The sequence below is a fragment of the Pipistrellus kuhlii genome, unplaced genomic scaffold (genome assembly GCF_014108245.1).
Source record: "Pipistrellus kuhlii isolate mPipKuh1 unplaced genomic scaffold, mPipKuh1.p scaffold_m20_p_62, whole genome shotgun sequence".
Lineage (NCBI taxonomy): Eukaryota > Metazoa > Chordata > Mammalia > Chiroptera > Vespertilionidae > Pipistrellus > Pipistrellus kuhlii.
This window is the reverse complement of record NW_023425565.1, coordinates 1,540,407-1,557,406: the sequence shown is the minus strand read 5'-3', so window position 1 is coordinate 1,557,406 and position 17,000 is coordinate 1,540,407. Positions and strand designations below refer to the sequence as shown.

General features: G+C 42.2%; 1 protein-coding gene and 1 pseudogene across 3 annotated transcripts in view; both read left to right on the top strand.

The window, feature by feature from the left end:
* The window catches only part of TUBGCP5 (tubulin gamma complex associated protein 5), a 94,610-nt gene that overhangs the window by 53,937 nt on the left and 23,673 nt on the right, over positions 1–17,000 (top strand). For 2 of the 3 annotated variants that reach the window (XM_036420127.2, XM_036420126.2), the window contains 6 exons: positions 323–525; positions 4,247–4,362; positions 5,538–5,806; positions 13,974–14,172; positions 15,469–15,657; positions 16,758–16,940. In XM_036420127.2, coding sequence (XP_036276020.1) covers positions 323–525; positions 4,247–4,362; positions 5,538–5,806; positions 13,974–14,172; positions 15,469–15,657; positions 16,758–16,940 — 1,159 coding nt within the window. The remainder of the gene's footprint in view (positions 1–322; positions 526–4,246; positions 4,363–5,537; positions 5,807–13,973; positions 14,173–15,468; positions 15,658–16,757; positions 16,941–17,000) is intronic. The other variant, XM_036420130.2, reaches the window with a different exon arrangement.
* LOC118708706 lies at positions 536–1,329 on the top strand (annotated as a pseudogene).

Sequence of the window (17,000 nt, the reverse complement as noted above, 5' to 3'; positions counted from 1 at the left end):
ACCCTGACTCTCTATCCACTGAGCCAAACCGGTTTCGGCCCACCATGTAGTTTTAATTTGCATTATTTTATTACAAGTGAGATCGAGTATCTTTCTATATGTTTAAGAATCACTTGTGTTTCTTTTTCTGTCAGTTCCTTTATACATTATTTTCCTGCTTTTTCTTTCCCTTTAGGAAGTACTTTCTTTAGGAATATGAATCCTTTGTGATATAAGATGAAAACCCAGCATCCTCTGTTGGCTCTGCCTTACCCTAAGTGGCTGAACTCATTTGAAAGCATATTTTTCCTGGCTAATGAGTTTGATTTCTTGATATTTGCAGATACGACAATAACTCTTGCCATAGTAGTGGACAAGTTGTCGCCTCGACTGGCTCAGCTGAAGGTTCTGCACAAAGTCTTTAGCACTGGGATAGCAGAAGTCCCACCAGACACTCGGAATGTTGTGCGGGCATCTCACCTGCTTAACACCCTGTACAAGGCCATTCTTGAATATGACGATGTTGGAGAAGCCTCTGAGCAAACCGTAAGTGGGCCCTCATCTAGTCTAAAGTGTGTGACTCCATTCTGCCCAGCTAAAGGAGTGGTGCACAGCTGTCGTAGCTTTTGTAAAAACAGTGCTTAAGTCAGGCTATGCCAGACACTTCAGGGTTTTTAAATGAGGATCTAAATTATAACTGCATGATCACCAAAAGGATGAGGAAAGGACAAAGCAAAACATAAAGCAAGATGTGAGAAATGTCCTCTGGGCTTGGAGCTAATATGGCTGAAGCGTCCAGAAAGGACTAAAGATCAGATTGTAGAAAAAGTAGAAGCAATGTTTCTAATACCTGTATTGCAGGTGTTTCATAAACTTGTAAGACATGAGTCTGAAGTAGCAAGCAGCTTGGTTATGGAAAGATCTCTGAATCATGTGCAGTTATTGGGTCGAGTTGGTCAGGATCTTGTCATGAGACAAGTGGAAGGGAAAAACCCAGTCACAAATGAGATGTGGAAATCAGGAGACAGTGAAACATACCAAGTGGATGACGTCAGTCAAAAGGCAACATGGCACAGGATTTCAGTATTCCGACCAGGCCTCAGAAATGTGGCATATCAGTATGTGAAAAAGGAAATTAGACTATGGTGAATATATGGATAAAAATAATGTGAGGCGACAAGCAACAATCATTGCTGATAACATTATATTTCTGAGTGACCAGACAAAAGAGAAGGCATAGAGCAGACCATTCTTCTTTGGCCAGTGTTTGGTATAGTCTCATTTCCAAATCATGTATAGTCTTTATAGTTTCTAAGTACAAAAATTAAAATATTCTTTTATATAAAATGATTTTAAAAAAAGCAAGATGTGAAAAATACCTAGCTGACTTACATCAGTATTTGCAACAGCCCTTTCTTTTTTCATCTTTATTGTTGAAAGTATTACATGTCCTTTTTTTCCCTCATTGACCTCCTCCAGCCCACCTCTGTCCCCCACCCCAGGCCTTCACCAATCTATTGTCTGTCCATGGGCCATGCGTATATGCATACACCATCCTTGGTTGGTATGCAAAATCCTCTACGCACAACTTGGGTGGGACAGGGTCTCAGGGAATTAACAGAACAGAGCAAGCAGCTATGACTGATCCTTGGCCCTGCCCTAAGAAGCCCCCTGGGTCTCAGTGTCCCTCAGTAATTGCTGCAAGCACCTCTGAGAGAAAGCCGCCCTCAAGTTCCACCCAATGCCAGACAGTCCAGTTTCTCCCCATATGAGTTTGGGTCCCCAGAGTTCAGAGCAGTTGGGAGCTTGTGTCTCCCTCCCAATTGAGAAAGATAGCTGCCTGCGTACTCAGTTGCAGCCCTCTCCTCGCATGCGCCTCCATACCTTTGCATTTTATTTCTGCAGCTCTTCTAAGTCGCAGTGAGCTTTTCTCTTTCCTTTTAGTTGTAGAATTTCCACTCAGCCAGCTTTCCAGTGGTTCTGGATGATGTCTGTTTTGTCTTTAAGTTGTAGTTTTGAAGTGGTTGTGCAAGGCAGCGATTTCAGGTGTTTACCTATGCCACCATCTTGGTTTCTCCCAGATAAGTTTCTTAATATATTTTATTGGTTTTTTAGAAAGGGATAGACAGTTAGAAACATCTATGAGAGAGAAACATGGATTAGCTGCCTCTTGCACACTCCCTACTGGAGATGTGCCTGCAACCAAGGTACATGCCCTTGACCAGAATTGAACCTGGGACCCTTGAGTCTGCAGGCCGAAGCTTTATCCACTGAACCAAACCAGTTAGGGCCCAGATAAGTTTCTTATCTCCATTTCAATTATCTTTTCTTCTGGAGAATTCTCTTATTCTTTCACTTGGGGGTTGTTTTTCAGACTCCCTATTAGGGCTGCCTGTTTAGGTTTGTGACTATGTATGAGGTATATCTGCTACGCCTCTCAGTCTCTTGTGCAGGACAGTGTCAGATGCTATTTCTGACTAGTTAGATCAGACAAAGATGCAAAGCCTCCAGAGACTTCTCTGCTTGCAGACTGATTGGGTTCAGCCTTGAGTAGCCCTCAGTCAGTCACCAGAGGTGGGACGAGAGGTTTCTCAACAAGGTGGGGCAATTGCTTCTGCCTGGAGGCTTATTGTTATTCTCAGTCTCATAATGGACCTCGGAAACTCCACACATGGGGCATGGTGTTTTCCAATAGCAAAACTATTGAATAGCAAAGGTCCGCTGGGAACGATGACCTCCACAGCATGAGGGGATGACTCAGCACAGCAAGCCAGGGTGTCTGCCTTCCCAGCTCTAACCCCTAAGCCCCCAACCCTGGCTTCTGCTCACAAAGCTCTAATCCACTCTGTCCTCCCTGTGCTGGAGCGCAAGGTGAGTGGCTGCACATGGAATTTTGTGTGCTAGCCCTTTAAGAGGGTGTCTGCATTTCCAGCCATATCTCCCTGATAGATAACAACCCCTCTCCTTTTCACAGTTGGATGTTATGTGGGCACCTTTCTTAGTTCCGGTGCTCTCTGCTGGGGCCCAGCTTGAGGTAAACCCAGAGTTCTCAGTGGCAACCCCCCCACAGCTGAGATATCTCTCCAGACCTTCAGCTGTTCTCTGTGGGAGCCTGGCGAGGCCTTTTGCCCCTTGGGCCTTCCTACCAGTCTCTATGTGGTCTCCACTTTCTATCCTCGGTTATCAGGGTCCTCTCCAGCTGCTCTTCTATTGATTATTCAGGGTGATCTCTTTTTTTTACTTTAGTTGTAATTCCAGTATGGTCCTAGGAGCATATCAGTGTAGCACCCATTTAACTCTGCCACCATTTTTTATCTTGCATAATCCTTTCTAAATAAAATTGCAGCCCAGCTCACATGGCTCAGTGGGTGTATGTCGATCTATAAACCTGGAGCACTTAGTTCAACTCCTGATCAGAGTACCTGCCTGTGTTCTGGGCTCCATCCCGAGTCAGGAGCATGCAAGAGATAGCCAGTGAATAGCTCTTTCTCATCATTGATGTTTCTGTTTCTCTTCCTTCCTCTCTGAAGTTTTTTTTTTTTTTTAATATTTTTTCAGAAATGCAAATCTATAATATCAGGCACCTAGAACAGTCAGATTCTTAGAAACAGAAAGTAGGATGGTAGTACATATTTTAGGTATATTTCCTAGTTTGTTGGTATACCGTTTTCTCAACATATTTGTGCTGCAGTTTAATGCAAAGGCAATTTATTTCTTTCTGCTATGCAATTTTTTGTATAGTAAAATGAAATCTTTCCTCATTTTTTATATATACATGGTGTGTGTGTGTTTTAATTTATTTCAGAGCGTAAGGGAGAGGGAAGAGAGATAGAAACATCAATAATGAGAGAGGATCATCGATTGGCTGCCTCCTGGACGTCCCCTACTGCGGACCACGCCCTCACCTGGGCATGTGCCCTTGACTGGAATCGAACATGGCACCCTTCAGTCCACAAACCGATTCTCTCCACCGAGCAAACCAGCTAGGGCACTTCCTCATTCTTAATGGGCATCTTTCTAATTGCCCTATTTAGGTAGGGGAACTGTATCCCTATGGTCCCTGGTAGCCATCACTCCGGAGGGTCCGGTATGGACTAAAGATATGTGCTCATCTCACATGTAGGTGAGTTTTTTGTCATATGTTTCTAATTTTTTATTTTTTATTTCAAAAAATAGAAATTTCGTGATTTTAAAAACAGTGTTTCAGAAATGTTTGCAACTCATTTCATGCCGAGGTGAGTGTGGGCTGTGCACGCTGTCTCCACAGGTCTCACTGCTCTTCTCTCTCTGGGTGGAAACCGTGAGACCGTACCTGCAGATTGTGGACGAGTGGATTGTGCACGGACACCTATGCGACTGCGCCCGGGAATTCATCATCCAGAGGTGACTGCAGCTATCGCAGGGTCAGCCCCAGCCCCAAAATGTATTTTTCCAAGTTTATGTCAGTTCACAGCTTTTCTTTGCAAATCACATTTTTTGAGTAATAGTGTGTTCATGAAGGGCTAAATGAGTTCAGCTAACAACCAGTAGGCTTAGGTCATTCCAATAGAAGTCATCAGTAAGAAAAGTATGACAATATTACAGAATTGGCCTCTAATATATTTATTTCTCCAAATTAGCTACCCTTCAATTAATTGGTTTTTCTAAATAGAATCTGCCAGGTGGAACCGTCCGCATCTCAACTCTGAAGTTGTGCACTGTGCTTAGGTTTGATTGACAGCTGTCCATTTCCCTGGGCAGGAAGGGCAACTGTGATTCCTCAGAGCTCTGGAATAGTGGCCTGTTTCCAGTGCCAAGATAAAGGAGCCAGCCTTCCTCATGTCCCTTCTGTCCTGTATCATCTTTCTTACTTGACAATTTTTGTTAAAATGCGACTATTAGATGATGATGAGTATCTGTCATTTCATTATTAAAAGCCATCCAGCCATAGCCGGTTTGGCTTAGTGGGTAGAGCATTGGCCTGTGGACTAAAGAGTCCTGGGTTTGATTCCAGTTAAGGGCCCGTACCTCCACTGCAGGCTTCCAGCTTTAGTCTGAGGGCCTGCAGGAGGCAACCATTGATGTGTCTCTCTCTCTCTCATCAGTGTATCTCTGTCTCTCCCCCATCAATGTTTCTTTCTGTCTCTTCCCCTCTCCCTTCAATTTTCTCTAAAAATCAATAGAAAATATATTCTTGGGTGAGTATTGAAAAAAAATTTTTTAAAGCTCAGTTAAGAATCTATGTGGGGGAAAAAGATGTGGAATCTGAAGATTACTCTCACAGGAGATTAACAAATTCATCATAGTTTGTTTAGTTCTAATTCAGGAAACTTTCTACTTAGTTATATTTTACCTCAGCCATTCAGTGTATTTATCCACTTTTCCATATTAAACTGAAGTCAGGTAAAATACCCCTTGTTATTCATGGACATTACTTCATTTTAGCTATAATTGCTATTACTATGTTTTAAAATGTCTGGATGATATTACTAAGCTAGAACAGACATACTGGTTTTTTTTGTGTGTGTGTTTTTTGGGAGGGGGGGAATTAACATTTAAATTATTTTGAATCTCTATAGAAATAAAAATGTTCCAGTAAATCACAGAGACTTTTGGTATGCAACGTACACACTATACAGTATATCAGAAAGGACAGAAAATGAAGAAAAGATGAGTGATAATGCCAGTGCAAGTTCTGGCAGTGACCAAGGGCCCTCCAGCCGACAGCACACCATGGTGTCCTTCCTCAGACCCGTCCTGAAGCAGATCATCATGGCTGGCAAGTCCATGCAGCTGCTCAGACACCTGCAGGCTGGGGACAGCACCATGTCCCAGGCCACGGCCAGAGGTGGGGCCCTTTCCTTGTACCTCTCTTGCAACATTGGGGTTGTTTTCTTGATTCTTGTCATCCGAGATACATAATGGTGTAGTTTCAAAATCATCAAAGATTTTTAGTTACATGGAAATTTTCAGCATGATCAAGTGAACAGATTATGCTACTCCTGATTGAATAAAGTTTGTCCTCATTGGGAATTGTTTTATTGTTTTTAAATCTTTATTCTTGAGATAATTATAGATGTCCCTGTTTTTACCCCATTGCCCCACTCCACCCAGTTCCCACCCTACCGCAGGCCTTCACCACATTACTGTCTGTGTCCGTAGGTAAGATCTTTGATTAATCTCTTGCCCTACCTCCATTCCCTCTGAGATTTGTCAGTCTGTTCCATGCTTCCCTACCTGTGATTTTTTTTTATTCCCTAATTTATTTTGTTCCTTAGATTTCTTGTTCATTTATTTTGATTTTTAGATTCAATTGTTGATAGATATGTATTTGTTGCCATATTATTGTTCATATTTTTCATCTCTTCCTATTCTTCCTTCTCTTCCTCTTCTTTTTTTGTTTTTTCAGAGAGGAAGGGAGAGGAATAGAGAGATAGAGACATCAATAATGAGAGAATCATTGATCAGCTGCCTCCTGACGCTTCTCAGAGGGAAGAGGGGAGTGGGATGATGCAGGAAGAAATTAGACATAGATCTTATATGCATGTATAGACAATAAGGTGGGGAGGACCTGGGATGGAGAGGAACTACTGGGGAATGGGAGGACATCTGTAATAATCTCAACAATAAATTTTTTTTTCCTCATTAAACTTTGTTATTTTAATCGGTCTCAAAATTCTGTGTTCAGATTTTTGGTCATGTTGTTTCCATTAAAAAGTACTGGTTTTAAAAAGTAATGACTTAAAAACTGCCACACACACAAAAAAAACAAATGGTCCACAAAACATTCTCCTTTCCTTGTGAAGGATTTATGATGCATTATAGTCATTAACCAGACTTTTTTTTTTTTAATATATTTTATTGATTTTGTACAGAGAGAGGAAGGGAGAGAGATACAGAGTTAGAAACATCGATGAGAGAGAGTCATCGATCAGCTGCCTCTTGCACACCCCCCACCGGGGATGTGCCCGCAACCAAGGTACATGCCCTTGACCGGAATCGAACCCGGGACCTTTCAGTCCACAGACCGACGCTCTACCACTGAGCCAAACCGGCTTCGGCCAGACTTTTACTATTAAACTTAAATAGCCAATTGAGACAAACAGTTCTGAGACCTTCTTCCACCACTGAGTAAGGCTGGGATGGCATGTGTTGGGATTAATACTAATTTAACTTCTGAGCTTTCTGGGCAGGCTTGGTGACTTTGCCAGCTCCAGATGCCTTCTTGTCCACTGCTTTTTGATACCCACAGCAACTGCCTGTCTCATGTCACAGATAGCAAAATGGCCCAGAGGAGGGTAGTCAGAGAAGCTCTCAACACACAGGGCCTTGCCAGGAACCATCGATGGAAGCATCACCAGTTTCAAAAACTTGGGGCCATCTTCCAGCTTTTTTCCAGAATGATAATCGATCTTTTCCTTCGGCTCAGCAAATCTGCAAGCAATGGGAGCTGTGTGCCAGTCCAGCACAGGTGCATATCCAGCCTGACATAGCCTGGATGATCACCTGAGCTATGAAGCCAGCTGCTCCCATGAGTGGGTCATTTTTGCAGTCACCAGCCACACTGCCACAGCAAACATCTTTGACAAACACGTTCTTGACGTTGAAGGCCACATTGTCCCCAGGAAGAGCTTCACCCAAAGCTTCATGGTGCATTTCAACAGACTTCACTTCAGTTGTAACGTTGACTGGAGCAAAGGTGACCACCATGCCGAGCTTGCGAACACCAGTCCCCACTGTGCCCACAGGGACAGTTCCAATACCACTAATTTTGTAGACATCCTGGAGAGGCAGAGTCAGGGGCTTGTCAGATGGATGAGTTGGTGGCAGGATGCAATCCAGAGCTTCAAGCAGCGTGGTTCCACTGGCACTGCCATCTTTACGGGTGACCTTCAATCTCTTGAACCAAGGCAAATTACCATTTGTAATGTCAGCATGTCACCATTCCAACCAGAAATTGGCACAAATGCTACAGTGTCAGTTGTAGCCAATTTTCTTAATATAGGTGCTGACTTCTTTAACAATTTCCTCATATCTTCTGGCTGTAGGGTGGCTCATTGGAATCCATTTTGTTAACATCAACAATCGGCTGTCTCACACCCAGTATGTAGGCCAGGAGGGCATGCTCACGGGTCTGCCCATTCTTGGAGATGCCTGTTTCAAATTCACTAGCATCAGCAGCAACTAATCAGGACAGCAGTCAGCCTGAGATGTGCCTGTAATCATGTTTTTTATGAAATCTCTGTGTCCTGGTCATCAGTGATGGTCCCATAATACTTGCTGGTCTCAAATTTCCACAGGAGATATCAATGGTGATCCCTCACTCCCGTTCAGCTTTCAGTTTATCCCAGACACGGGCATACTTGAAGGAGCCCTTCCATCTCAGCAGCCTCCTCAAATTTCTCGATAGTTCTTTTGTCGATCCCACCACATTTATATCAGATGGCCAGTAGTTGTCATCTATATGTCCCGGAATCTATGTGTCCAGTGACGACAATGTTGATGTGAGTCTCTTCCTTTCACATCTTGGGTTTGAGTTAATGGTTTTCACAACACCTGTGTTCTGGCAGCAAACCTGTTGCGGAAAAAAGAAGTTTGTTTATTTTTTAAATGCCCTTCAACATTTCATGTACCTCTCGTTTGGTGGTGGTTCACTCTTTTAGTCTTTTCTTGTTTGGGAAGCAATTTATTTGACCCTCAATTCTTTTTCTTTTTTTTTTTAATTTAATAAATCTTCATTGTTCAGATTATTACAATTGTTCCTCTTTTTATCCCCCATAGTTCCCCTCCACCCGATTCCCACCCCATCCTCTGCCCTTACCCCCCGCCACTGTCCTCATCCATAAGTGTACAGTTTTTGTCCAGTCTCTTCCTGCACCCCCCACATCCCTTCCCCCCTGAGAATTTTCAGTCCACTCCCTTTCTATGCCACTGATTCTATTATATTTACCAATTTCTTCTGTACATCGGATTTTTTAAAATATATTTTATTGCTTTTTTATAGAGAAGAAGGGAGAGGGATAGAGAGTTAGAAAGATCGATGAGAGAGAAACATTGACCAGCTGCCTCCTGCACGCCTCCCACTGAAGATGTGCCCACAACCAAGGTACATGCTCCTGACCGGAATTGAATCTGGGACCTTTCAGTCTGCAGGTTGACGCTCTGTCCACTGAGCCAAACCAGTTAGGGCTTAATTCACTTGATTTTTAAATTCTTAATTCACTTGATTTTTATTTTTTTTATTTTTTTTATCATGTATAATCTTTTTTTTTATTAAATTATTGTCTGTGTACATATTTTAACATTGCCCCCCCCATACATACCCTCCCTCCCTAGAGTTTTGTGTCCATTGGGTGTACTTCTATGCATGTATACAAGTCCTTCGGTTGATCTCTTATCTCCCCCAGATCTCCCTACCCTCCCAGCTATAATTTGACAGTCTGCTTGTTGCTTTACTGTCTTTATATCTGTCTTTTGGTTCATCAGTTTATAATGTTCTTTAATATCCATAAATGAGTGAGGTCATGTGGTATTTCTCTTTCATTGACTGGCTTATTTCACTCAGCATGATGTTCTCTAATTCTATCCAGGTTGCTGAAAATGATGAGAATTCCTTCTTTTTTATGGCAGCATAGTATTCCATTGTGTAGATGTACCATAGTTTTTTGATCCAATCATCTGCTGGTGGGCACCTAGGCTGTTTCCAAATTCTAGCTATTGTAGATTGTGTCACTTGATTTTTAGATTTCACTTGTTGATTGATATGTATTTGTTCATAATTTTTATCTTTACCTTTTTCTTCTTCCTCTTCTTAAAGAATACCTTTCAGCATTTCATATAGTACTAGTTTGGTGTTGAACTCCTTTAACTTTTTCTTATCTATGAAGCTCTTTATCTGACCTTCATTTCTGAATGATAGCTTTACTGGGTAGAGTAATCTTGCTTGTAGGTTCTTACTATTCATCACTTTAAATATTTCTTACCACTCCCATATGGCCTGCCTAGTTTCTGTTTGAGAAATCAGCTGACAATCATATGGGTACTCCCTTGTAGGTAACTAACTTTTTCTCTTGCTGCTTTTAAGATTCTCTCTGACTTTTGCTCTTGGCATTTTAATAATGATGTGTCTTGGTGTGGTCCTGTTTGGATTCCTTTTGTTTGGGGTTCTCTGCACTTCCTGGACTTGTAAGTCTATTTTTTTTATGAGGGAAGTTTTCTGTCATTATTTTTGAAATAGGTTTTCAGTATCTTGCTCACTCTGTTCTGGCACCCCCATTATTCTGATGTTGGTATGCTTGAAGTTGTCCCAGTTTTTTTTTTAATTCTTTTTTCTTTTATGCTTTAACCATTGAGTGTTTTTTGCTTCTTTGTATTTCAAATCTTTGACTTGATTCTTGTGTTCCTCTGGTCTGTTTTTGGGTCTCTGTATATTTTTTATTCCAGGCAGTGTATGTTTAATTTTTAGTTGGTCTTTTTTTATATCCTTGAGGGTCTCGCTAATTTGTCGACCTTTTCTAGGAAATTCTTGAAAAACATTATAACCATGATTTTGAACTCTATATCCAGTCATTTGTTTTCCTCCATTTCTTTCATTTGTGATCTGTTTCTTTGTATCCACATTTTCGTTGCTTCCCTGAGTTGGTAGGGTAGCTTTGTGTGCTGTGTGTCCTATACGGGTCCGAGGCTCAGCCTCCCCATTTACCTGAGGTGGACATTCTTGGTGCCCCCTTTGTGGACCGTGTATACAGCCTTGTTATAGTTAAGTCTTGATTATTGTTGGTATCACTGGGAGGAATTGACCTCCAGGCCAATTGGTTGTGAGGATCACCTGTGTCTACACCAGGAGAACTTCTGTGATGGAGACAGCCTTATGGCACCAGACTTGCAAAATTGCAAAAGCCTCTGTGCTCAGCTTGGATGGGGCAGAGCCTCAGGGCTGAGCAGATAGTCTTGGCCTAGCAGCATCCCTGCCCTAGGATCTCAGTGTCCCTTGGTAATTACTGCAAGCACCTCTAAGAGTAATCTGCCCTCAAGTTTCACCTACTGCCAGACGGTCCAGTTTCTCCCTCAATGAATTTGGATTCCCAGATTCTCTCCTGGAAATGGAATTCAACACAGTGGAGAGTTTCTGTTTCTCACCCACTAGAGAAAGCCAGCAGCGCACTCGGCAGTCAGCCCTCTCTGCATGCATTCAAGCACGTGCCTCCAGACCTCTGCCTTTCGCGGCTCCCCTTTAAGCCTGGGTCCCCCGCGTCTTGCCTGGAACTGGGGTTCAGTACAGTCAGAACTGGGGTTCAGCGCTGTCTCCTTTCCACTGGAGAAAGCCAGCCAGGTACTCAGCCACCCACACATGTGTCTCTGTACCTCAGCCTTTTGCAGCTCCTCTGATTCTCCGTGTGCTTTCCTCTTTCCTTCTAGTTGTAGAATTTACACTCAGCCAGCTTTCCTATGGTTCTGGATGATGTTTGTTTTGTCTTTTAGTTGTAGTTTTGAAATTGATGTGCGAGGCAGCCATCTTGGTTTCTCCTTTTGACCCTCAATTCTAAATGAGAGTTTTGCTGGGTAGAGTAATTTTGGTTGTTGGTCCTTACTGTTCATCACTTTGAATATCTCTTGCCACTCTCTCTGGTCTGCAAAGTTTCTGTTGAGAAATCAGCTGACAGTATTTTGGGAGTTCCCTTGTAGGAAACTAACTGAATTTCTCTTTCAGTTTTTAAGATTTTTCTCTGTCTTTAACCCTTGGCATTCTAATTATGGTGTGTTTTGGTGTGGCCCTCTTTGGGTTCCTCTTGTTTGGGACTCTGCTTCCTGGACTTTTTTTTATATCTATATACAAGTAGGGGGAATCTTTTGCCATTTCTTCAAATAGGTTTTCAATATCTTGCTCTGTCTCATCTTCTGGCACCCCCTTATGTGAATGTTGGTAGGCTTGAAGTTGTCCCACGGGCTCTTTAACACTATCTTCATATTTTTGGATTCTTTTTTCTTTTTGCTCTTCAGATTGGGAGTTTTTGCTTCCACATATTCCAAATTGTTTATTTAATTCTTGGAATCTTCTACTCTAAGGTTGAATCCATGTAAATTATTCTTTATTTCAATGAGTGTATGCTTCATTTCTGATTGGTCCTTTTTCATGTGTTTGACATTCTCACTATGAGCCTTGAAAGTCTGATAAAAATCCTTGACTAACCTTATAACTGTGGTTTTGAACTCTGTTTTCAGTAGGTTCCTTGTTTTTGTTACATATTTCTTTGTATCTGCATTTTGGCTGCTTCCCTGTGTTTGTTTCTATGTATTAGGTAGAGCTGCTATGTCTCCTGGAATTGGTGGAGTGGCCTTGTGTAGTAGGTGTCCTTAGGGACCAGTGGCTCAGCCTCCCCAGTCACCTGAGCTGGGCACTCTAGGTAGGCACTCCCTGTAGTTAAGCCTTGATTGTTGTTGGCATCACTGGGAGGAGTTGACCTCCTTCCAGGCCTATAGGCTCTGAGGACCAGCTGCAGTTACAGTGGGAGAGCTGCTGTGTAGGAGGCACCCTAAGGAGCAGGACTTGCTTCAGTGGAGCTTTGGTGCTCACTGAGTCTGCCCCTTGAGTGTGTCACTCGTAGATGTGTGGAGTTGTAATCTGCTATGGTCTGAAGCTGTCCACTGTAGGATGCACTGGCTCTGGGCCTCCAGGGAAGTGCAAAGTCAGCTACTGCCTATGCTCTTCCTAGGACCACCTGGCATGAGCTGTGGAGTGATCTGCAGATGGCTGCTAGTGCCAGGCCTGGGACCTGTTATTGAGAGGTATGGGACATGCTGCTGCTTGTTTGGGAGATTTTAGCAAAGTCTGAGCCAATAGAGCCTATTCATATGATAAGACCACTGCAACAGCTTGGGTTCAGGCTGCAAATTGTGTGGGGTCGGATCTCAGGGAGTCACCAGAGTAGGCGAAGAGTGTGAGCCAGATTGATGGAAACTCAGATATGGCGCCTACCTGCAGGCTCTGGGGGAGGGCCCAGCAAAGGAACAATGACAGTACCCCTCTCTAGGAGAATGCTGCCCCCCAGTTCTCACCCTGATACCAGACAGTTCAGTTCCTCCCTATATTCCCTGCACCTTTCAAGCTACTGCCCCAGCACAGGAGCTAAGAGGCAGCAAGTCAGTTTAAGTTCATGTGCTGAACCTTTAGGAGGAACACCTGTGATACCAGCAGCCTCTGTGTCACTCAGCCTCAATCTCCAATGGCTTTACAGCCTGAAGTTTCAGGGATGCTCTTCCCAGCTCTGGAACCCTTGGCTGAGGGCCCTGGTGTGGGCCTGGGACCCCTGGCTTCTCACATAGACCTCCACAACCAAAATATCCCTCCTGATTAAAAGAATACCACACATGGGTGTTCTGTGGCTCTGTCCCTCCTACCAGCCTCAATGTGCTTTCTTTTATCCTCTTGTAGGACTTCCATGTAGCCAGATTTCAGGTGGTTCTGAATGATGGTGATTCTGTATTTTAGTTGTAATTTTTATGTGGTTGTGGGAGACAACAAGTACTGTATTTACCAGCATCTTGACCAGAAATCTCATATCTTTTATGTCCTTTAATAGAATTTTCACTTTATAATATTTCTCCTTTGAATGAGTAGCAAAATGTCTTGAGCTTTTTAGAGTCACTGTTAGAAGTGTTTTTTCCAGTGAAATTAAGACTTCCCTTAATGTTATTATCAAAGTGCTGTACGGTATCATGGTAACTTAATTATCAAGCATCCTGCTTAGAGGTATTACCTTGTTCAGAAAAAAAATAGATTATACTTTAATGTTTCACCAGGTATCTTGCAGTTGTCTGACAAGATGTAAAAATGCTTAGTGGCACTCACTGTATTTTAAAGGTAACAAAACAGGAATAGACCCTCATAATCCAAAGGAAAAATACCAGTCTGTATTTAGATAAAATAACATAATAATTCTGAATGCTACTTAATATTATTTACTAGAACATGTGGCTAATGACATTAAGTAACTTGACATATTTCTTTGTTTTAGATGCAGGAAGAAAAGGCTTGTATAGCCTCTTTCTGGAATCTGTGCAGTCACGCCTTCGACATGGAGAAGAAGCCCAAACACAGCCCCTCACCAAGCAGCAGGCAGCCCGAGGGACCTTCATTAGGATGCAGTCCATTGCGGAAAGACACCTGGAGCTGGATGATGCTCACGACCCCCTGCTGGCAGTCAACTTTGCTAGGTGAAATCCCACTGCAATATCGTTGATGGTAGAAGCAGCAGGATCTGTGCAGTATTCAGTAATGTTTATTTCTGGCAGGTGGGGCTTTTCAGCCTTAAAGAAAACTGTAGCCTCTCCTACATGATGGGATGCAGGATACTGTGTTCACTTATTTCAGGTGTCTTATTTGGCCTCCATGTTGGTGCAAGTCCACAGATTATCACATGCCCTAGGCCTAGGAGTGCTGCCACTGGAACTGGAGATGCTCTGAAAAGTCGGGGTTCTGGCTGAAACCAGTTTGGCTCTGTGGATAGAGTGTGGGCCTGAGGACTGAAAGGTCCCAGGTTTGATTCTGGTGAAGAGCTTGTGTGCACATCCTCAGTAGGGGGTGTGCAGGAGGCAGCTGATCGATGATTCTCTCTCATCGATGTTTCTGACTCTCTGTCCCTCTCTCTTCCTCTCTGTAAAAAGTCAATAAAATATATTAAAAAGAAAAAAAAAAAGGTTCTGCATAGCGAGAGGCTGTTGATTGAGCATTGTACTGTGCACAGAAAGGTTGCCGGTTCGATTCCCAGTCAGGGCATGTTTGGAAGGCAACCCATTGATGTTTCTCTCATATCAGTGGTTCCCTCCCACTGCCTTCCTCTATGCATGTCCTTGGGTGAGAATGAAATTAAATTTTTTTTAAGTCTGGGTTGTGGACAGACATCAGACATATTGAGTCAGGCCTTCCTTATGTGCAGAATGCACCCTGACCCTTTGAAGCATTTAGGTGTTAAACCAACACAGTGCCCTCATCATCTGATGGCCATCACTCACTACCAGCAGCCAAATGGCTGCAAGTACTTGATCCAAAAGACAAAAGTGACTTTGAAAACTGATCCACCCAAAGCATTTCATTTTGTTTTGTTTATCCTCACCCAAGGATATTTTTTCCGATGATTTTTTTCTTTTCTTTTTTTTTTTTAGAGAGAGAGAGTGAAATGGAGGGGGAGAGAGAAAAAAACATGGATGTGAGAAAGACATATTGGTTGTCTCCTGCACAAGTCTGGATCAGGGCCCGGGATCGAGCCCACAACTGAGGCACATGCCCTTGACTGGAATCGAACCTTCAACTCTGCAGTCCATGGGTCCACACTCTAATCATTGAGCTACCAGCTAGGGCCACTCAAAGTATATTTTGAGGAAAAAGATTTTCTCTTTCTGTAATAGTTGGTAATTTAAAGACTTAACTATTAAAATGGTACTCTGGAATTTAAGAGAATTCTGTTGACGATTGCTCTTAAAAAGAAGGCTCATTTTTTTGTGTGTGGAAAGGTTGTATTTGGAACAGAGTGACTTTCACGAGAAGTTTGCTGGTGGAGAGGTGTATATGGCTAGATCATCGGAATCTGTGACGTGCCAGACGTTTGAGTTAACGCTGAGATCTTGCCTCTACCCCCATATTGACAAGCAGTATCTAGATTGCTGTGGAGACCTCATGCAAACGCTGAAAACAGATTACAGGTATGAAAGAGTTCAGTTCAGAAGTAGTCTGTAGTTTATTGTACTTAAGAACAGTTGAGGCTATTTTAAAACCTGTATTTCAAGTTAAGTTCTATTAGAGTTGGAAATAACTATGCAGTAAACAATTTTCTTTTGGAAGAATCAATTAACCATTGTTTTCTTAACTATGTTGTGAAATTTAATTTTTGTTTCTGAGATGCTATCCCAAAAGAAAGATAACGTTTGTTACACAAAATGCCCATCATAAAATTTGCTATCAGAGTGAAAAACATAAAATTACCAGGTCTTTATATTATGACATATCTATAAATATGCCATATTCATATCATGTGTGTATTTTGTAAAGTTCATACAAATAATGTTTATACAGAATATTTAATAACATAGTTTGTTCTTAAAATTTAAAAAGCAGGATATCTATAATAATAAAAGCATAATATGCAAATCATCCAAATGGCCAAACAGCAAAACATCTGGACCACCTTCCGGACAAAGCCGGGACTGCGAGGAGCTACTCTTGTGCGAATTTCATGCATTGGGCCTCTAGTCTTATATAATAAGGACTATGTTTTTTTAATGCATAGAAAAAAGACTGGGAAGAAACACCCCAAATATTAACAGTGGAAATTCACTATGAATAGTAGGATTTGGATTCGCTTTTTTTTTTTTTTTTGCTTTTTTTTTTTTTAATTTTCACCCAAGGATATGTTTTCATTGATTTTTTTAGATGAGGAAGGGAGAGAGAAAGACACAAAGAGAGAGAGAAACATTGATTGGTTGCCTCTTGTATGTGCCCCAAATGGTGATCAAACCTGCACCCCTTCAGTGTATGGGATGATGCCACTCCAGTCAGGGCTGGACTCACTGTTTTTTATTACACTTTTGTGACTGCCGAGTGTTCTACATGATCGAAAAATAACTTTCTGACCATTTAAATAAAGCACCTGCTATTTTTATTATTAACAATGTGCTTAAGAAGTGTTAGTTTTTCTGATTTTAGTCATTGTGGGATGTAAGCCTGTTTCACTGAAAGTGGCAGGGTACAAACCTGTTACTGATGGAGAATCCTGGCTCAAGTTGCTTATTTTCTCTCCATTCAGGTTGGTGGAGTACCTGCAGGCCATGAGAAATTTTTTTTTAATGGAGGGTGGAGATACCATGTATGACTTCTACACATCAATTTTTGACAAAATAAGAGAGAAGGAAACCTGGCAAAATGTGTCTTTTCTTAACGTCCAGCTCCAAGAAGCAGTAGGACAGCGTTATCCTGAAGACAGTTCACGGTAAAATATAAGAGGCACCTTTCATTTTCAGTATTACAAAGTAAACCACGTGCCATGAAC